This window comes from Rhopalosiphum padi, chromosome 3, assembly GCF_020882245.1.
Source record: "Rhopalosiphum padi isolate XX-2018 chromosome 3, ASM2088224v1, whole genome shotgun sequence".
Lineage (NCBI taxonomy): Eukaryota > Metazoa > Arthropoda > Insecta > Hemiptera > Aphididae > Rhopalosiphum > Rhopalosiphum padi.
Genome location: NC_083599.1, coordinates 77,942,994 through 77,966,928, shown reverse-complemented (window position 1 = coordinate 77,966,928; position 23,935 = coordinate 77,942,994). Strand labels below are relative to the sequence as shown.

The following is a 23,935-nucleotide window of genomic DNA, read 5'->3' as shown; positions in this document are numbered from 1 at the left end:
ATTCTATACGGTATAATAATTATCTCAAGTGCTTTTAAATTATACTTAAATGATAGGTACGTCGTACGCGTTATAAAATTAGTAATGAATAATAGTCAGTGGCGCAACCGGAGGGGAGGGACCCCGAGTTTCAATTTTATTTTATTGGTCCGGTCCGGTCCGGTCCTGGTCTTGGTTAAAATGTATCGGTCCAGTCCGGTCTGGATTTTTTTTTTATTTTATCGGTCCGGTCCGGTCCTGGTCTTTGTTAAAATGTATCGGTCCAGTCCGGTCTAGAAAAAATCGGACCGTGCAGAGCTCTATAACACATAGATCCCGGGCGGCGACAAAAAATTGAAAATTGCCTAAACGTTGCTCCTTAAATATATAATATATGCTATAGCAAGGCCCCTTAAGCTGATTTTTAATAAAAATAAATATACATGGCACCATTTGATGCCTCTATGCGGGAAGAGGTTATATTGTTGTAATTAAAAAAACGAATAACTGAAGATACTTTTAATAATTTACACTATATATATCTATTTTATCAATTCCTATACTTGATACAATTTTCACTCTTTCTGAGCTGTTTACGGACATTTTCAATTTCTATAGTTGTTGATAAATTAGTAATTAAATTTGTTGGGTCAAGAAGCGTGAAAATTTAATTCAAGGCTCCTGCAGATATATTGTTACAACAGCAGTTGAAAAATATTAAAAATCAATGTGCACAAGTTTTTTTTATAAATATTTTATGTTTTAATTTTGAAAAAAATTGTCAAATTTTAAATTATTGTAGTTAAAAATATATATTATAATATATCATAGGCTGACTCTCCATCTTCGCTAAGATTCGTTTTTCTTATACAATATTATATCACTGAATTCAAATTTAACACAATCCAGTAGGTATGTAGTGACTCACTTGTAACCTACTGTAAAGCAGAGCGAAACTTGCCTAGTGTTATGGACGATCCTGAGATGCCCTCACAAATAAATTCACAAACACTTTCGGACTGGTTAACTTTCTGTATTTGTAATTAAGAATAAACGTACAACTATATTAATGAAAAAATAAGGTTCTGAATGCTCTGTCTCCAATCCTGGAATGCCGCACTCGCGTTCTATTCGCGAGGCGTCCAGGCCGGTCGTCGGGTCTCGATGGCTTCATCAGCACATTCCTTGAGCCCGACGACGGCTCATACATATACATACAATAATATTAACATAAACATATACTAGTTAAATCAGTGATTCTTAACACTAGGTACCTTTTTTACTCATATATTTATACTAATTTAAATTTAAAAAAATTGTTTAAATCGTACGTTTTCAAGCTGATTTGTGACAATTTTACGATATAGTATTATGTCGTAGTTCCATTTTGCGTAAAATACGATAGTAATACAATTACGAATTATAACATCGAAAAATAAAATAATATTATTTATTGACAAAATTATTATTTTTGTATTAACGTATTTGGCTATTTATAACCAGTGTGCGGTTGCGATAAATAACCAGTATTGACCTATGGTGCGGTACGGCTGCTTATGCAAGCGGGGTGGTGGAAGAGTACTATTTCAGAACGCTGCCGCTGTAATCGCTTTAGCAGCACATGACGACGGCAAATTCGTAATTTTTTTGCCAAAAACATGCTTTTGTACTTCCAATAGTACTCAGGCCTCGTTGATCGTAGAAACATGATATTGGTATCAAAATAATCACGAGAAGTTGTACTAAATATTCTTGGAACATATTTTTGATATCTAAATTTGTCGATTTTATATAATTTTTAAAAAAAAAGAAAAATTTTACAAACTTCAAACACATATTAAATTGGAACGAAATTCTGTTCCAAGAATATATAGTACAACTTCTCCGTGATTATTTTGATACCAAAATCATGTTTCTATGATCAACGAGGCCTGAGTACTATTGGAAGTACGAAAGCATGTTTTTCGGTCGATTTTTTTCTACTGTGACGGCCTATTAATCTGACATATTAAAGGTACAATTTAGGTACAATGTAAATAATTTTATTTGCATTATGAATTTAGAATAGGTACTATTGAGTTAATCAATAATAATTATAGATAAATTCAAAAAACTTAATGTATTGGTCATGATTGGTAAAATATATGTTTACAAATTAAATAATAAATTGGTAGATGTTATCCAATTATTTAGTCTTTTAATTGATAGTGCTACGTGCTTTGATGTCCTATACCAATAATATAGTACACAATAAAGTATACTACGACGTAGGCTTAAATACTAGGATAACAATTACCCATAATATATGATAATAACAGGACGCGCAATAAGAATACTATGACGTAGAAATAAACATATTACCAAATAATGCGAGAGACTGAGATTGTAGCTATCGTACCGAAACAGTATTGTGTCAGGTCTAAAAACAATAACCAAACCCATTTTTGACTCTAACCCTTAGGACTGGGAGATGAATAAATCCAGCGATGCATTAACCTAACCCAACCATAGGCCTACAATTATATATTATAAACATATTTTTAATCACATTTCGAGTTCTGGGAACTCGGACACAGTGATTGCGGTTGACCACCTGTGCGTGGGCAGATCGCCACCGGATGTCATATCGAGATTAATTATCGCACGTGCATCCTGAAATACGTAATAGTGTGAGAACAAATGACTTACTTAGGAATAGGCCAGAGGGTACATGGGTAGTAGGTCGGGGGACACAGACTATTAAAGGGGGGCCCTGGAGAAGACTCCTGCAGACGTGATTTACCAGAGTTAACGCAAGCACCTTCACGTCAGTCTATATCAGAAATCGATCATTTGGACTTAAAATATTTTCAATTAATTAAATAAACGAGACTTAGAAATATTTCGACTCTTTTTATTTCGATACGACATGCAATTTCGACGACTAGTTGCTGGCCCACTACAATAGATAACAGTGTTGGGTAAGTTACTTTTAAAAAGTAATCAAGTTACTTTACTCGTTACTTAGAGATAAATATATTAAAGTTACTTTTAATCGTTACTCAAAAAAAATTGTAATGAAATTAATTTACTTTTTGAATAGAAAAGTAACTACATTACTTTCTTGTTACAATTTTTTCTTTTTTTAATTTCTTAGCAATTAAGATTGTGCCAAGCAATAATATAACTAGAAGTACACTACCAACAGTAAAAATGTATAGTTTGAAAAAAAATGTACAAAAATAACATGTATAGTTAATACATAAGTACATTACAATATTAGTTACTTATAACTTTTAAAAAATAGTACTAATTAAAATTGTTCTTATCAATAGTAATTAATTATTAGGTATATAGTTAACTATAATCCATATAATTTCACGAACTCACAACATAAACAATAAACATACCTATTAAATAAATAAATAAACAACTTAATTAAAACCTTTTCTTTATTTAATTATTAAATAGTATAAAATATAATTATTTGTTTGTTTTTTAAATTAACTTTACATAATAGTGTATCTTCGAAGTTCTTATCGCTCATCCGTGATCTTTTTTTAGAACAAATGTCCCCTGCAACACTAAATAATCGCTCACCTGAAGCACTGGATGGTAAAGCCGTGTTATATTTAATAAAAATATTCTTGACTAATGCCATTGAATTTAAAACCGTGAGATCTGATGTATAAGGAGCCTTCATAAATCGTTCAATTTCTGGATATGGTTCCTCAACAACTTCATTACTAAAGAGAAATTCGTCTTCATCTTGTGATGATTTTGAACATATTTCATCATTGTTATGCAAATTTGGAGTTGCATCAATTTCTGATTGTAATAGATCATTCGCTTCATTTTTTTGATCTCCACTTAGCCACCTTAATTTAAATTTTGGATGCGATACTGCTGCTAAAATAATTGTACTATCTTTTTTATATATATTTAAATCTCTTTTCTACGCCTTTGGCACAAGCAACAGCTAATGCTTTGCAGCAACCACCAGTTAAACTTAATTTTTCTAATTGTTTAGATAACCAGTTAATTGTTGGTAGAAGATAGCCCAAACAAACCAATGTGTCTCCTTATAAAATATCAAGGGCTTTTACCAAGGGTTCCATAACCTATAAAAAGTCAACCAATTATTTAAAATAATTATAATATTATTAATATACCAAAATTAAATATTATAATACGTACCATGCAATAATCAGTCATAAAATCATTATTTCTTTTATCAAATCTAGGTATGTTTGCAAGATCACATATTCTAAGGACTTTTTCTTCATCCCTTTTTTAACTGGTCTTTTAGACACTGAACCGCTCTAAAAGTGGAATTTCAACGGGTCATATTAGGTATTTGAATGTATATATCGAGCGAATCATGTATTTCATCAGCAATTTGGCTTGATCGATCTTGCTTATTTCATAGTGCTTGCATCCTACTAAAAGTTGATCTTGCCTGTTTTTTATATAATACATTGAACAATGCGCTTTCGCTGTCTTTTGTAGCTACAAGATTTAACGTGTGACTAGCACATCTATAATGGGGTGGTAAATTATATGAAACGTCCTGATCATCATTATCATTTAATATAGAATCTAATTCTATCACTTGTACATCTATCATCATCATCATTATCATGCTCAATTTGGTCCAACCATACCTCTGCCGCAGTCTTCATCTCTGACCCAAAAACTCTGTAATATAAAAATAAAAAATATTTTAACACTAGGTAGGTACTAGGTAGCTAAAATATTTTAATTTAATTATATACTTAAAATTAGAAATTGAGATGATTAATTGCTAATTGTTTAAATGATGGTTTTATAATACATTTATTTATATAATTAAAAGCCAGTAAGTAATTTTTCAAATCATATCAATAAAAAATACATTTATTAACTACTAAGTATTAGCACTTCCAATAGTTTTTACGTTTAGCACATTTAAATCACTATGACTTCGAGTTAATATTAGTTCTAATCTAGAATTAACTAATATTTTTTTAAAGTCTTCAAATATACCTAACCAATATTTCAGTGGAATGCAGGCACTAAATTCACCATTAACATTTACAGGGTTTGTATTATTTTTAAAAATCCAACCTTCATTTTCATAACAATTAAAGTTATCTGGCGTACCTGATAGATAACCTTTCAATGAGCTTGTAATACCAAGTGCACGTGTGCTATCTACTTCTATCCCATTGATTTCAAGTCGTATTTGTTCAAAAAGATAGGAAAAACCATTATTAGAAAGTTTTACTTTTGTAGCATCTGATATTGAACCTTCTATGAATATAAAACTTTCATGCAGATACGGATAAACATCTGTTTGCTGGATTGATCATCATATATTTCATCTGTATTTCATCATTATTATTCAATGAAGTCGTATACGGTGTATATGAATGATATTCAATTTTCGTAATTTTAGAATCCGTTTCGAACCGTGAACTTATATCCAAAATATCACTTTCAGGCATTATGATTTAATTTATAACCAAGAGCCTTTAGAATTTTTTTATTTTTCACCGTTAATTTTTTTACATTAGTCGATGTTATCGCTAACACTTTAGTCGTGTGACTAGCTCGATTAACGTGAAGTAATGGGTTTATATTGAATTTTAATCCCATCTTAAGAACCGTAACGTTTAATATGTAACACAACTGTTAATGTCTCACCAAAATTTTGGATTTGATTAAAATCCTGATCAACTAATTGTACAGTTATTGAATCAATATTTATTTTATTTAATTTATAATATATTAAATTTGGTGGTGATTGAACAACTTTTGTCCCAGTCTTTTCACTCGGAAAAAACTCGTAAATTGTATGACTTTGAAGGTGATTGTTGAATGATCCTTGAGCTATATTACACATCACTTTTATAGAATTAATTGTGTTTAAATTAACAGCTTTTTCCGATCGATGAGTTACATACTCCGGAGGATAGTCTCGTTTTTTAAATCCTAATATGGGTGCTATCCCATTAATCATATTAAACATAATTATACCATTACATTGTATGTATGATCTAAAATCATTATGGTCAACTGAAATATCGAATGTTATTTTTGTACCATTTTCTTCATTGTAAGAATTTATTTGCTTCTTAATTTGACGGTTAATATCTACAATTTCGTAACATCCCGTTTTTAATGCAATATAACATATATTTTCATTATTATTATTATTATACTCGTCTATTACTTGTATCGCAAATTTGTTATTAGAAGAATTTATGTTTGGAAACGAATTGAACGTTTGTAAACATAACAAAGCTATTTCAGAGTCTTCGTACACGTTTAGAGACGGGAAATAATTTGAAGATAGTGTGGTTTCATTCCCAGTTAAACTTAATGTGATTGATTCATACATATTTATTTCTAGAAAAACTTTAAATTTAAATTAGTTTTAAGATCCGTGACGTTTAATATGTAGAACAACTGTTAATGTCTCGTTGAAATTATCAATCGGTTTATTGTTCTGATCAACTAATTGAATAGTTATTGAATCGATATTTATTTTAAGTTTATAATATATAAGGTTTAGTGGTGATTGAGTCACTTTTGTTCCTGTTCTACCGGTCGGAAAAAACTCATAAATTGAATGACTTTGGAGATGATTGTTGAATGAACCTTGTGAAACATTACACAATACTTTTATACAATTAATTGTGTTCAAATTTACAGCTTTTTCTGATCGGTGAACATCATTACGTGAAAAATATTTTTTTTTTCAAACCCTAATACAGAGCCTATACTGTTTGGAATATCAAGATAATCAAAGCCTTTCATCACATCTTATATATGTTCTAAAATCTATATGATCCATAGTCATACTGAATGATAAATATGTTCTGTTTAGTTTATAAAGGTTAATAACTCTATAGCAATTTTATTGCCAATATCATCAATGTCATAATATCCTTCTTCAAATTCATTTACAAATTTCGCATCTTCAATAAACCTATTATCTGTGTCTTCGATAACTTCTATTTCCAATCTGTTATTAGTTGAATTTATGTTCGGAAATGAATTAAACGTTTGTAAACATATCAAAGCTGTTTCCGAGTCCTCGTTGACGTTTAGAGATGGAAAATAATTTGCAGATATATAGTATCATTACCTGTCAAACTTAAAGTGACTGATTCATACATTGTAAAAAGTTAAGACATAAATGACCAAAATTAAATGTATTATAATCTTGATAATTTGAATAGTTATATACATAAAATATTGTTTCCTTTAAAATATGTTTGTAATTCAATTGGTGTAGGTAAATCACCGAAGCTATCAAAATATATAACTTTATCCTTATTTTTATAAAACGCCACCCAATGACTTCCATTACCGGAAGATACGTCTAAATTTAATATACCACATTCGATTGCGAGAGGTTTTTTAGCTAAGTTATCACGTGAAAAAACTCCACGGAAATGACTGATATTAAACTTTACAACGTATTTTATAATATCTCTAGAAGTTAGTGGTCTGTAAGATAGCGTATTCATCAGTTTTTTTTCATCGATCCATTATTATTTAAATATAATCCATTACCTTTCTTTCTTTCTTTCTTTTCTCACTAGCACTTCCTGACATTAAACTACCAAGTGCCGATAATCCTGCAAAAATAGATATTAAGGGAATTGCACCTCCTGACTGACCTGGTGTTAAAATCAACCTTTTACCAACATTTTTTTTTAACGTTCTTTCTTTCTTCACTTACAGTATAAGTAGTATGTATTAGTATGTTCTGAGCACTTTTGGGCAGGGAGATTTTAAAAGTTTAAGCGGGACTTTCCCGCTCAAGCCAATTTTTTTCCCTGTAACACGAAAAAACACTGTTTTTCAAAAACCATAATGTATGTTCTGAGCACTTTTGGGCAGGGAGATTTTAAAAATTCTAGGAAGAGTTTCCAGCTCAAGCCATTTTTTTCCCTGTATATCATACATAATATAATATAAATTGTTTATTTAATCCACTTAAGTTCAGTTAGTAATAAACCTTCGTTTGATCAAGTTCTGTTATTTTTTGTTACATCTTTTTTTTTTTAGAAAGTGAATATTTTCAGTTTAAAAAATGGATTTCAAAAATTTAGCAACAATTTTTGCTCACTTGTTACTTTAGTACGAAACATTGTATATCCTGCACATCCACAATATACTACATTTTCATCAAGATTGAAAACATTCAATTTATTTCCACTAACTTCATCTCATTAGCTGAATGCGGTTTTATATATTCAGGAAAAAAAGATATCGTTGAATGTTTTTGCTGTGGACTTATCTTACATAATTGGGAAAAAGATGATAATCCATGGATCGAACACTCAAGATGGAATCCGAAATGTATACATGTTCTATTATCAAAAGGAAATCAGTTTATTGAAAATGTGATAAAAAAAATACGGTAATATTAACATTTGTGAATCTAGGTCATATGATACTGTTTGCTAATAAATTGTATGATTCTAACTTCTAACTTTTTATGCTATGACAAATAAATATTTATTATTATAATAAATAATTTAAATGTGTTAATACATGATTTAATACCTCGTGAACATGTGGCCATGTGAACATGGGATAACGCGTCTAGTTTAAATTAAATATTTTAATGTTTATTAAATTTCAGGTTCTATGGTTAGGTAAGTAGGTAAGTATAATAGCCCTTTACTCGCTATCTGACTAGGCCATATGTTCACATTTTTTTTTTAAATGTCTATCCCCCCCCCCACAGGTTAAGTAAATAATATGTAGAAGTAAATAAAAATTACTAGTTTAAGCTAAGCTTCCTACTGATCATATTCATACTTCAAAACAATAGCTGTTTACTACATTTTTTTTTTTTAATATTTTAGAAAATTATTGTTATTCAAAAAGTGTTCACCATTGGTAGAACTCATCGTCACATAATATGAATCCATCCGTCCTTTTAGCAAGAAAAGTGTGACGGTTGGACTTCTAGTTAATAAACAGATTTCAATTATTATATTATTAGAATGTAAATTAACTAAAAAAGTTGTAACGCTTGATCTAGAACAGTGGTGCACATTAATGTGTGAAAACAATTTTAATACAATTATTAATAATTTACATACTCGATGTAAACGTGTTAGAATTTCAGACAACTTTTTCTACTCTGTTAACGTAAACCAATCAACTATTGTTTTATATTCTAATGATAATTACATAACATTATCTCATGTTGATCTTCAACGTTTAAAACAATTACAACATTGTCTAGACTTGTATATAGTTGAAAAACAGAAAAAGTTTTGATCATACCAAAAAACATTCGATACAGCTTACGCGTTAACCAAGGTTGAAGTAAACGGGTTACCATTGTCTTGTCAACGAAACGAGTTTACAAACCAATATATTCAAAATTATGATTTCAGCTATAGCAATATACAAAGTGATGATATTTCATTCATGTACGAGCTATTACAATTTCATTTTAATTATTTATCAAACATGATTTTGCAGGATTTAATAATATTGTAATAAAAAAAATATATATATATTTATGAATTATGATTTTTTCAAAATATTTCGCTATCGAAAAAAATATATCATTATTAATTAATACTGCTTATATAGTTATATATTAACTATTAATAATAATTTTTATATTATTTTTTTTTATTTTAACCTATGAATATATTATTTTTTTTTATTTAAATAAAATAGACATAATATATTGTAATCAAAGTTTTATTATTTATTAAATGATTTCCACCACTATTATAAACATAGTTTATTACATATCAAATACGTGTAATTTTTTTCTTTGAATCCTTCATAAATCGGTCGAAAAGTGTTTGAACCAATTCATTTAGTTCACTCGATATGGCTTGGTCCTTTGCCTGATCGGTTATTGAAAGTTTCATCGAACACTCAGCATGTTTCCATCTGTAAAAAATATTCATACAAAAAATTATTTTTTATAATAATATCTTACTTAAAAAATAAATAACTATAGTATTAATGTATACTATAGTTATTTAGTTATATTCGAAGCGCGATAGTAAAATAATATTATATATCACCTGTCCTTAGAATCAACATGCTCAATGTTTTTCGTTTTATAATGTGACAACCTCCAATAGTCAGTAGATTTTTCGTCAGCAGGTGCCTTTACAATCAAAATCCCGTCGTCTCGCCGAATGCTCATTGAATTTGTAATTTCGAGTGCAATTTTCTGATGTTTCATCATTTTTCCAATTTTTTCTCGATAAGAAACATTCTTTAAAAGAATAATTTAATTATAATTTTGTTCACCTGATGGGTTATGTAAAAGCACTCACTTTTTTCGATTTTTTTGCATTGTTTTTTTTCTTGCAGACCCTCTTTTGACTGCCCGCTTTTGTTCCTGTTTTTCTATCTTGTGTTTCTATAATATCCACTTATAACAATATTTAAGCGATTAGTTAATGTTTTTTAGTTTATACACAGTTTTAATTAAATGTTTAATAATTTCAACATTTAAAAAAGTAATAGTAACGTTATATTTATCTTTACCAACTATGGCTTAATATTTGATTCTATTACAATACAAGTAAGGGCTGGGGTGAAAACTTTGAAAATTCGTAGAGGTGAGGTTTTTGACTTGCAAATTCTTGCTAATTATAACGAGTTTTTTGATACCGGTTTCGAAGGTTTCGGACAACAAGTAAGGGCTGCGTGAAGTTAGCCCTTCTTTGGTTCCACCCCTAATAACTTCTTTGTTATAGACTTGCAAATTCTGGGACTGGACTTGCAAATTCTTGCTAATTACTTGCAAAATTTTGGCACTATGCAAAACTTGTTTTAATTAAGTGTAAGGGCTAACTTCACGGCGGTAAAGATTACATCAAAGACAGCAAAATGATGAATTTTCAAATAGGGGGGAAGAAATTAAAAAAAGAAAAGATTAGAATAATAAATAAAAATATTCGTCAGGCATATAAACGGAAAATACCGAACCTAGTAGAAATAATAAATTTAAGAGATGAAAAAAATAACATTTTAAGCGAGTACAATTATACTAATTATATTGGTTTACAATGCGATAGACGCATACGCCAAAATTTATCAAATTTGTATGATCAACTAGACGATCTAAAAAATGGTAATTGCGAATTTGTTTCTATATTAAATTATAATCGTCCGATTTCAGATCACTGGTTATTCAATTAACCATATTTAATTTAGTTTTATTTTAATGTTATTATTATTATTGTTTAAACTATTATTAATTGTTATTTTTATAAAATAAAAAAATTAATATATCAACATTCTGAATTTATTTTTTAACAAAAATAAAGAATATTAGGTATACACGAAACCTAAACAAAAAAATAATTTCTAATGATATGAAACTGTTTTAATATAAATAATTATAAAGATGAAATTTAAGTTGATCACAGAATAATGAGTACTATTTGTATCAACAATAATAGAAATATTAAATATTATAATTATGTTTTTATTTTTTTATTTTGGTTTTTCAAAAAAATACTAACAGAACGATGACTATACCTATGAGGCTATGTATTCATGTGCCATTCCATACGAGATATGCCGGGTTATGGCATATCCATTTGCGTATAGCGAAAGAGATCTGTTAGATTTGTTTAATAATTCGAATTATATACTAAAAGAAGTATATGTTGAAATTATAATAAATCATAGATCGAAAAAATCATAGTGTTCTATGTTTTGTGTACTCAATGATAACAATTATAACAATATAAATAACATTTGTCTCGTTGGTTATCATAGACAGTTTCTAACAATTATGGGATTACAAAGATATTGTCAATTCCGTAGATGTATGAAATGTTCAAAATATTTAACAATAGTTGACTTATGTATATATATATATATTAGCAACCAACCCATTTACAACATGGAGATTTGATAAATACCGTCCATTCATAATATATAGCATATAATACATTTGGTTATACATTAATTTTCAATCTTAACTCGTCAACTATTGATATGAATAAGACCAGTGCCGCAACTACCGGGTGTGGTATATATAGGCCCCCAAATCGATTTGTTAAAATTAGTTTGTAGATTGTAGATGTAATAATAATTCTTAGAACAAAAAAACAATTCAAATATAATAAAATATCATTGTTTACCATGTAAAATAAAAATACTTGCAGGTCCGTGGTCTACGCAATCGGGAGACGAACCACTAGGAACACATTTAATCGTACATTTATAAAAATAGATTATTGATAAACATACAAATGTGAAATGTTTCTTGGGTTTTTACTTTTTGTACGTACGAATCGTACGATATTAGGATATCCAAATACGTATTACGTAATTTTATGATTTTATTGTTGATTTTTGTACGTTATTCGTCTGTCCGTGGCTTCATTGGTTATTTCCATTTAGTGTAAATACTGAATACTAATAGTATACCGTATACTTTGTAGTTTGTACGAATTGTTAATAACCATTTCAGGAATTGTTTTTTTTTATTTTGAAAGTGATTTGTGGATTTATTTTTTTCTGATATAATATTTTGAATACCTAGTATATTAATTTGTTAAAAATGTCAAAACGTATATGCATGAGTGGTTGGGATAAGCACAAAAAAAAAATGAAACAACAGAACGAAAATCAAAATGCAGCAAATGCTATGAAATTGTGGATTAAAAAATCAGGTTAATATTTTTAAACTATATCTATCTTAATGATTTTTTTGATTTGTTCAATTGTACTGTATTTCATATTTAGAAATAAAAGAACCATATAGTCAGGGATATTGTCACACGATATCAGTTATAACTTAGATATTTTGATTTATTCATAAATTATTTACATAAAAAAAAAAATGTAATTACGTTATTAGAACATAATTTATTAAATAATTTTCAGTTGTATCTAATACTTCAACTGTTATTGAAAATCATCAAGATAATGAAATTATAAAAGAGAATGATAGTTCAAAAGGTATAATTTATTGAGAATATTTTTAAAAAATAAAATTCAATATTGAACAATTAATTTAAATTTTTGGTACCTACCTACTGACAGTGGTATTTATACTTGTTTATTTTACATTTATTTTAAATTTTGATGGCTTAAATTTAACTTTAAAGTATCCGTCTGATCGTGGAAATATGAACTTCATTAAAAAAGAGTATTTTGTTATTTGGACCATGCAAACCATCAATCAAGTTTCCTAAGAATCATGTTAACAGATGTTTTTCTACTGATTATTACTATATAACAACTAAAACAGGTATTCGAATTCCACGGCTATGGTTATGCTATTCTTTAATTTTAGATAAAGCATATTGTGAATTTTGTTGGCTTTTTGCTAACCGACAATATGAACATTATAAACATGAATGGATTTCTGGCATTGACAACTGGCAACATTTATCACAACAAATTTCTAAGCATGAAAATTCTATTCAACAAATAAATGTAACAGAAATTCGTAGATATTGGGAAAAAAATAAAACATTAGATACTGATTTAGAAAAACAAATATCTGAAGAAGCAGAGTATTGGAGAAATGTTCTTCGTCGAGTTTTTCATATAATTTTGACACTTACATCAGGTAATACTGCTCTCCGAGGAAACGAAGGAAAGAAAGGTAATCCTCAAGAAATTTTAGCATCAGAACGTAACAATATATTTGATGAAATTAAAAAGTGTTCTTGGTTTTCAATTATAATCGACTCGACCCAAGATATTACTAAAGTTGATCAAGTGAGCATAATTATTAGGTATGTCTTTGTTGAATATAAAAATCACATATTAGATATAAGGGAATCATTTTATGATAATCTGATTATGCTGAACTTTTGTTGAAAATACTGAATAAGTTTAGTTTAGATATAAAAAAATGCCGTGGTCAGGGTTATGATGGGGCTTCTGTAATAAGTGGTGTCCATTTTGGAGTACAAAAGCGAATTATTGATATTGTGCCAACGGCTATTTATGTTCATTGTTGTGCGCATAATTTAAATTTGGTAATTTTTGATGCTGCTAAAACCTCACAAAAGATTGTTTCATTTTTTAGTACAGTGCAAGATGTATTCAATTTCTTTGGTTCTAGTGCACCAAGGTGGGCATTATTAGCGCTTGGTGATGAACAAGGATGTAAAGTTTCCAAGAAAACATTAAAAAACGTATGCCCAACAAGATGGGAAGCAAGGCATGATGGAGTATTTGTATTACAAGAGAGGTTCATAGATGTTGTTAAATGTTTAACTAAAAAATCATTAACTACCAAGAAACCAGATGAAAAAAATGCAAGTATATCTTTAAAAAAAAAAATTAGAATCAAGTGAATTTATTTTAATTTTATGCTTATGGGAAAATATTTTGAGAATTTTAAATGTTGCTTCAAAATTATTACAAGGAACTTTCGGGAATAAACCGTGTATAAGTAAACTTTAGGGTGAAGAAGGATTGATTAAACTTGAGCAAATGTGTGATAAGAATTAATTAGGAAGACCAATAATGTTTGAAGAAGGAAAAGATGATGAATTCATATATTTTAAAAGTTATAAAAAAACCAATAGAATACCGTTTGATATTTATGCTGACTTTGAATGTATTTTAAACCCTAAACAGACCCTAATAGAGTTGATTAAAAGTATGTAGTAAAAAATCTAAGGTTTCTAAAACCAGTGCCGTAACTAGAGAGTTAAAGACTCAGGTGCAAACAAATGTATATGGGCCCCTCTTTCTTGAGACATGTAAAAAAGTAGGAGTTCACGCCATGGAAATTGTTTACCCTTTAAAAAGGATAGTATTTGTGGATGAATTGAATAAGAACCGATGGATAATTTTCTCGTTGAAACAATTCTATGTAGAGCTTCAACGTACTAGGAACACAGGATCACAATTTTATATTGAATAGATTTTATTAATAAAAAAACTTGTAGAATAAACTACATGGGTAGATAAAATAAATAAGTTAGTATATAAAATATATGATATGAATATTATAATATGATTATTGATAATACAAACATGGTTTACAATAAAATATTAATAATAAAAAACATAATAATAACAAAACATTAGAAATAAAAATAATAATAATTACCATTATATGATAATATACCTATTTTTTTTTATATCACATATTTTATAATATTTAAAATAAAATATTAATAATACAAAACATAATTATTATCATTATAATATGACCTATTACATTTTTTATAATATTTAAATATTAAAAAAACATTTTCTTTCGAGCTTTAGCATTTGCGAAATCAGTAATAATCTTTTCAATATTTATTTCATCAGTACGACCTCTTTCAATACTTAATACCGATATATTACTTAATCTTTCTTGAGAAGTAGAATTCCTCAAGTAATTTTTTATCAATTTAAGTTTGGAAAAAGATCTTTCAGCTGAAGCCACAGTAACAGGAATTGTCAAAAAAATTATACAAGCTGTTAGAACATCACAAAAAGCTGTTGATAAATCATTATTCACAATAAATATTATAATATCATTAATATTTTTGATATCTGATTTATTTTTTATTATAGATTGGATACTTAGTAACTGTCGAGTAAAATCTGAAGTCACATCTGACTTATAATGTTGAATAAAATCAAAAGAACATTTTTTTAAATCATTTTCTTCAGTACTTCTTAAAAAAGTTGGATTTAAAAATTCAAAAGTCGATACGATTACTTTTAATCCTTTAAATCTACTTCTTAGTTGTGCTAAAGCAGTATCTACAACAGGATAAAATATTTTAATTCTAAAGTTTTCTTCTGTTATATTTAACCTTCTGTCACCATCGATTTCATCAAAATGTAATTTGGTAAATTGTTTGCGTTTTGATGGAAATTTAGATGAAATACCCCATTTAGAACATAAATCATTAGCAATATTAACAATGTCATTGTAATTCTGTCGCAATTCTGATAATGATCCAATTGCTTGCTCAAGAAGACCACAAGAAGTTTGAATATTTATATCAACACTTTGTAATACTTTTGAAACACCTTGCATACTTCTCAATACTCTTTCCCACAAACATAAAAGTAAAACAAATTCTACAGAATCCAATTTGGAGCGTATACTTTTGCTAACATTTCTTTCATCACCATTTGTTGTTGTAAGAGTAATTTTTGTTAATGTGATCAATACGTCATTAAATCTTTCTTTTAATGCAAATATAGCTTGGTGTCGAGCTTCCCAACGTGTTGCGCATACTTGAGAACAGTTTTATGAACTTTTAAGGTATTTTCTTCTCCCAACGCTAATAAAGCTCATCTAGGAGCTGAACTACTAAAAAAATTGAAAACTGCTTGTACAGTAATAAAAAAACGCCGAACTGTGTCTGAACTTTTAGCAGAGTCACAAATTACTAAGTTCAAGTTGTGAGCACAACAATGAACAAAGTGAGCATTTGGTACTATGTCTTGAATACGTTTTTGAACACCACTATAAATACCACTCATCACTGCAGCACCATCATACCCTTGACCTCGACATTTAGAAATATCTAAGCCCAACTGAGAGAGGACATTTATTATGAGATTTGTGTATTCTTTGGCACCATGATGATCAATTGCATAAAATCCAAGAACGACTCTTTTATACAAACAGTATGCTTAATATAATCAATAGTAACATAACGAATTATAATACTGACTTGGTCTAACTTTGTAATATCTTGAGTTGAGTCAACAATTATAGAAAAAAAAGTAGAGATTTTTATTTCATCACAAATGATTTTCCTTAAATTACATGATAAAATTTCAATTAACTCATTCTGAATAGCTGGACTTAGATATTTAATTTGACCATCTTTTTTATCAAGGACTGTTCTTAAAAATGGATCAAATTCTGCAAATAGTTTTACTGTTCTAAGAAAATTTCCCTCACAAAATTGCTTGGTTTCATTACCACGGAGTGCCAAATTACCAGCAGTAAGACTTAAAATTATTTTAATTATTCTTCCCAATACATCTCTCCAGTATTTAGCTTCATTAGAAATTTGAACTTCCAACTCTTTATCAATAGTACAGTTATTTGTCCATACAAGTCTAAGTTGCATTACATCTAAATGAGGACCTGATATTTCATGAGAAATTATTTTTTGGGACAAATGCTGCCAATCATCAATGCCTTCAACCCATTCTGACTTAAAATTTCGATGATTGTAATCTACAAAAAGCCAGCACGTTTCACAGTATACTTTATCTAATTTCACAGAGTAACAGAGCCAAAGACGGGGAATTAGAACACCAGTTTTAGTTTTCATATTGTAATAATCGACTGAAAATTTTCTATTATTGCCATGTATAATTCTGTAGGGAAACTGTATTAACGGTCTACAAGGCCCATAAGTCAAAATGGTTCGTTTAAGTTTACTGTCTATTATAGGTCCTTTAAAATGTCCTCTATCAGTCGGATAATCTAACTTAAAATTTAATTCTAAATGTAAAAAAATAAAATAAAAATAGTTAGGTACCTACTTTATATATTGCAAATAATAAATTATTTAATGTACTTGACTTTTAAAAACATCAGGTTTTTTAAGTTAAGTATCTATTTTATTTTAATAAATAAAAATGTTTGACATAACTAACCCTGAGTACTAGTTGATTGAACTTCTAACGTACATGATTCAGTAGATTTACCAGCAATAGTTCTGTCTTGGTCTTCTTCAACTTCAATGTTAACATCTGAGTAAAATATTAGAAAATATTTATGAATGTACTATATGTTATATCATTTATAATATGTATAACATATTTTAATGTAATACAATTAAACTAATACTTATACTAAATACATAAATTATTACTAATATAACTAAAACTGTCAATTGTCTACTATGAAAATTAAAGTATTTCTAAATATTTTTGAGGAAACAATTTACCATTAACATGTCGATTGCATTCAAAATAATTCTTAATTTTTGCATTTGTTTTCAAAAGATGTTGTGTTTGTTGAAGTTTCTTTTTTCTCTTAGCCGCACCACTGGGAACTTTTGGATTATTCATAATAAAATATTTATAATAGAAATAATTAGGTAACTATGAGCTTTAAATTATGTAGATTATAATTATATGAAAGTAAGTTACACAGTGCACAATAACTTATTTTACACTTTTTAAAGTAAAAAACTAAAAAAGGAAATAACAGTTAACCTACCTACATAAAACATAATATTAGCTAATAAGTAATAGCTAAATATAATTAATATCCTCTGTCTCGTCTGAAAATCAGTGTATTACATCGACACGGGCACATAGACATACAACGCCACAACGGTATAACGGTCAACTCCCCGAATACTTTGTAAGTGTGTGCGTATCGTTATCGAGATATCGCATAATATAATATTCAACAAATCTATTTATGTCACTCTAGGCTTAGTAATTTTCCCAATATTTAGATAAACAATTCCAAGTAAAACAGACCGGGTTTTTACATTTTGTTTATTTGTTATAAAATATACTAAATAAGATTATAATAAAATTATGAAGTCGAATCAAATTAAAAAAAAAATTTGACGGCTATCCACTATGGGCCCTTCGACACGGTGGGCCCCAGTGCTCTGCACCGCCTGCACCTATGATTTTTACGGCACTGTCTAAAACCCATATTACTCATTTACATGAAATTATGAGTTATGCGTTTTATGTAAAAGTTGACTATAACAGTATAACAGAAAAGCTATTGCATCAATTTAAAATTCCAACAAAGATAATAATGTATAGAGGTAAAGATGCAGCAAAAAAGTTTATGGAAAATATGATCGATATTGGAAAAAAGATAAATGATGTATATGAAATTAATATACCAATGACTACATTGACTGAAAAGGAAGAAAAACAATTTCAGAGAGCGGAGGTTTGTGAAAAATGTTTATTATCTTTAAAAAAAAATAATTTATTAAAGGTTAGAGATCACTGTCATTTTACTGGTAAATATAGACAATGCCTTTGTCTTAAATGTAATTTTGTAATAACTAATCCATCATTTCTTCCAATTTTTTTTCATAACTTATCATACGATAGTTACTTTATAATTCGAGAACTTGGTTGTGATAATAATGATATCCATGTTATTCCGAATTCATCGGACATACCAAACATTAAAGGTGAATTTATATGGAAAGTCGATGTTAACTGAACTACCTTTTAAAGATTTTAAATGGGTTGATGACTTGGATATAGATGTTACAAAAATTCCAAACGATTCAAAAGTTGGTTATATATTAGAAGTGGATATTGATTATCCTAAATATTTACATAAAAAACATAACGATTTTCCATTTTTACCTTTAAACGAATGTCCTCCAAATTCAAAAGTTAAAAAATTAATTACTACGTTATCACCGAAAAAAAATTATATTATACACTATAAAAATTTAAAACACGCAATTGCTAATGGACTTAAATTAAAAAAAATTCATCGAGCTATCCGATTTTCACAGAGTACATGGATGGCCCCATATATTGAACTCTGTACAAATATGAGAGTAAAAGCTAAAAATAACTTTGAAATTAATTTTTGGAAGTTATTAATTAATAGTGTTTTTGGTAAATGTATGGAAAATGTGCGTGCTAAAATTTCTTTAAAGTTGATTTCGTCAACTAGAAAAGCAAGTAAATTAATGATGAAAACTAACTTTAAAGATAGAACTATATACTTTGAAAATCTTCTGGCTATTCATCAACATAAGGAAACTATTAAATTTGATAAAGCAATTTATGTAGGATTCGCAATTTTAGATGTTTTAAAAACATTTATGTATGATTTTCCTTATAATGTAATGAAAAATAAATATGGTAACAAAATAAATTCTTTATACTCGGATACAGATTCTATGGTATATGCTATTCGAACACACAATTTTTTTAATGATATAAGATATGATTTATCACCGTTTTTTGATACATCAAATGAAATTTATAAAAATCAGCCCGGTTATTTCAAAGAGGAAATGGGAAGAAAAATGTTAAAAGAATTTGTTTGGGTTAAGACCGAAATTATACGCTTACAGAACTGTGGACGACATTGAGATAAAAAAAGCTAAAGGTGTGAAAAAATATGTAATTGAAAAACATATGCAATTTAGACATTATATAGAAATATTAAATGCATATATAAACTATGAAAATGTTGATGATAAACAAACATGTAGAAACATGATTTTTATTCAATTGAATAAACATATTGTCCATTCTAAAAAAATGAATAAACTTGTATTAAGTGCTAACGATGATTAACGTTATATGTATAATGAATGATGGGATTAAGACACTAGCGTATGGACATTATAAAATTAAAAAATAATAATAATAATAAATAAAAAAAATAAATTATATACATTAAAAAATCTTTATTTTAAAATATCTGTTGACGATATCCACAAATTATGACTTGAATCGAAACCCATCCATTTAACAAGCATTTTATCTTTAACTTTTTTTATAATACGCTCAATTAAAAAGGTGTTCGGGAAATCAGTTAATTTAATTTCTTGTTCATAAAAAACTCCTAGAATTATATTATTTGATTCATCCTTTAGTTGATTAGTTATCGGGTTTGTATGTGTTCAAGATATAATATTATTATTATCTATCGCGTTATTCCGAGACCAAGTTCGATGACCTTTGTACAGATTAAGCTCGGCAAGTTCAACAGTCGTCCCCTCCTCTCTTGCCTATACGACAACCGTGGACATCCACCTACGCACCGTACGTACTGTTCTTCCGCGACCGTCGTACGACACGTCGCCTTTGTCGCGTGTGCGTCGTTTTGCATTGTGGGCCATTTTGTGCCATTTTTGTGTCATTCGGTATCGTTGACGTAGTTTTATTAAAAAACATTTTAATATACCTCTTTTTTATATCCTGTCGTGCGGGATATCGCCACTGTTGTGCGTGGTGCGTGGGCATATTTATTCGTGTTTTGGCCGTGTGAGCCGTTGATGCTTGATACCGCGTATTAATGCTTATTTATTAATTGCAAGATCGCTGCATCGTCTAAGGTATTATTATTGTGTCGTTGTGCGGGACATCATCTTTACTTTTCGTCTCGTCCCTTGTTCCATGTACGTGAAGTACGTAATAAAAATATCCCGCAAATTAGTGTGTCAATGACCTGGCGCCTGTCACCTAAAATAGAGTGATATCGGATCCAGTAATTAAGCGCAGCAAGTCTGGTGGTCACACTGCGAGGGAATCAGCCGTCGGCGGAGATTAGCAGCTACTTATTGGTATCGTTACTTTGTTTATATACTATTCGTGATAACAGTGATATCGATCACGTTCATTATTATTATTTATTATTGATTGTCAGTTATACTATTTTTCTATTTATTTTATTTGGGCACCCGTATTTTTATTGTTCATAATGTGTCTGTGTATTTTATATGACGAGTGTTACAATATATACTTATAGCACGACGGTGCACATAAATTAATTAGTTTATTCGTTATAATATTGGTCACCCACTCCATGTACGATAGCTTCCTATATAGTCTGGGTTTTTATTAGCTTGCCATCCTAGGCTAACCGCCTTACGTAGGAGCCTGGTGGTACAGTATGTAAAACTTTTGTTATTGTAAAAATTTCCGTTGTCCAATTCGGTGTATATCCTTTACTAAATATATGTTTGTATTTTGATATTCTTACTTTATCATTAATTTCAAGTTTTAGTTTATGAAATGTTTTATTATCTATTTGTACATTTGATTTAATTTTACTTGTATTCATTCGAGCATCATACGGTGTACACTTAATTGTTCTATGTTTTGTATAATTATAATTATAAATAATTTTTGATATTGTATTATACCAATTCCATGTACCTGTCGCAGTAAAATGTTTATATATATTATTTTTAAGTGTTCGTATAACACGTTCACCAATTGAACACTTGATAACGCTATACGAACTGTAATGTTTAATTTTATATTTTTTCATTAAATCTTGATATTGATTATTATAAAATTCTGTACCATTATCTGTTTGTAATAATTTTGGATTAGCTTGTTTTAATATATTAAGCATACCTTTTGTACATTCTTTTCCTGTTTTATTTTTCAATGATTCTACCCATACATATTTTGTGTATGTATCTATAACAACTAAAATGTATTTAAAACCAAGATTTTGGTTGGAATGAGATTGCATGTCCATTAAATCAGCTTGCCAAAGGTCATCCTTAAATCGTGTTATTACACTACGTCTGGGAAATATTTTTCTTGCAGGTCGATGTAGCTCATTAGCTATACACTCTAATGTAGACATTATACTATTATATTCCTTTCACGTAATTCTTCTAAAATAGATATGATTTCATTATTTACACCAGTATTACCAGCATTTGAGATGATGTTATAAGATTTAATCTAGTAACTAATTCATTCGGATCACCATAAAACACTAATTGTGTGTGAGGTATTACATCTTTATATAAACCAGAATCTTTCTTAGTCGTTGGCGATAAACTGAATTTAAACAGCTGACCTGTATATTAAACTTGGATGTATCTTCAGGTGATGGAAGTCATTGGGTAGCGTTTTATAAAAATAAAGATAATGTTATTTATTTTGATAGCTTCGGTGATTTACCTCCACCAATTGAATTACAAAAATACTTTAAGGGAAATAAAATTATTATTTAATAAATAATAAAACTTTGATTACAATATATTATGTCTATTTTATTTAAATAAAAAAAAATAATATATTCATAGGTTAAAATAAAAAAAAAATAATATAAAAATTATTATTAATAGTTAATATATAACTATATAAGCAGTATTAATTAATAATGATATATTTTTTTCGATAGCGAAATATTTTGAAAAAATCATAATTCATAAATATATATATATTTTTTTTATTACAATATTATTAAATCCTGCAAAATCATGTTTGATAAATAATTAAAATGAAATTGTAATAGCTCGTACATGAATGAAATATCATCACTTTGTATATTGCTATAGCTGAAATCATAATTTTGAATATATTGGTTTGTAAACTCGTTTCGTTGACAAGACAATGGTAACCCGTTTACTTCAACCTTGGTTAACGCGTAAGCTGTATCGAATGTTTTTTGGTATGATCAAAACTTTTTCTGTTTTTCAACTATATACAAGTCTAGACAATGTTGTAATTGTTTTAAACGTTGAAGATCAACATGAGATAATGTTATGTAATTATCATTAGAATATAAAACAATAGTTGATTGGTTTACGTTAACAGAGTAGAAAAAGTTGTCTGAAATTCTAACACGTTTACATCGAGTATGTAAATTATTAATAATTGTATTAAAATTGTTTTCACACATTAATGTGCACCACTGTTCTAGATCAAGCGTTACAACTTTTTTAGTTAATTTACATTCTAATAATATAATAATTGAAATCTGTTTATTAACTAGAAGTCCAACCGTCACACTTTTCTTGCTAAAAGGACGGATGGATTCATATTATGTGACGATGAGTTCTACCAATGGTGAACACTTTTTGAATAACAATAATTTTCTAAAATATTAAAAAAAAAAAATGTAGTAAACAGCTATTGTTTTGAAGTATGAATATGATCAGTAGGAAGCTTAGCTTAAACTAGTAATTTTTATTTACTTCTACATATTATTTACTTAACCTGTGGGGGGGGGGATAGACATTTAAAAAAAAAATGTGAACATATGGCCTAGTCAGATAGCGAGTAAAGGGCTATTATACTTACCTACTTACCTAACCATAGAACCTGAAATTTAATAAACATTAAAATATTTAATTTAAACTAGACGCGTTATCCCATGTTCACATGGCCACATGTTCACGAGGTATTAAATCATGTATTAACACATTTAAATTATTTATTATAATAATAAATATTTATTTGTCATAGCATAAAAAGTTAGAAGTTAGAATCATACAATTTATTAGCAAACAGTATCATATGACCTAGATTCACAAATGTTAATATTACCGTATTTTTT

General features: G+C 28.4%; 2 protein-coding genes across 2 annotated transcripts; both read right to left on the bottom strand.

The window, feature by feature from the left end:
- Nucleotides 1-5,596: 5,596 nt before the first annotated feature.
- LOC132924549 (uncharacterized) lies at nucleotides 5,597-6,340 on the bottom strand. Its single transcript, XM_060988926.1, has one exon. It carries the CDS (start codon nucleotides 6,338-6,340, stop codon nucleotides 5,597-5,599), a length of 744 nt encoding a protein of 247 aa, XP_060844909.1.
- Nucleotides 6,341-15,169: 8,829 nt separating this feature from the next.
- LOC132925819 (zinc finger MYM-type protein 1-like) lies at nucleotides 15,170-17,967 on the bottom strand. The gene is made up of 6 exons (XM_060990183.1): nucleotides 17,844-17,967; nucleotides 17,551-17,646; nucleotides 16,621-17,395; nucleotides 16,284-16,549; nucleotides 15,502-16,167; nucleotides 15,170-15,393 (listed from the first exon to the last, which is right to left on the bottom strand). Exons 1-6 carry the CDS (start codon nucleotides 17,965-17,967, stop codon nucleotides 15,170-15,172), a joined length of 2,151 nt encoding a protein of 716 aa, XP_060846166.1.
- Nucleotides 17,968-23,935: the final 5,968 nt, after the last annotated feature.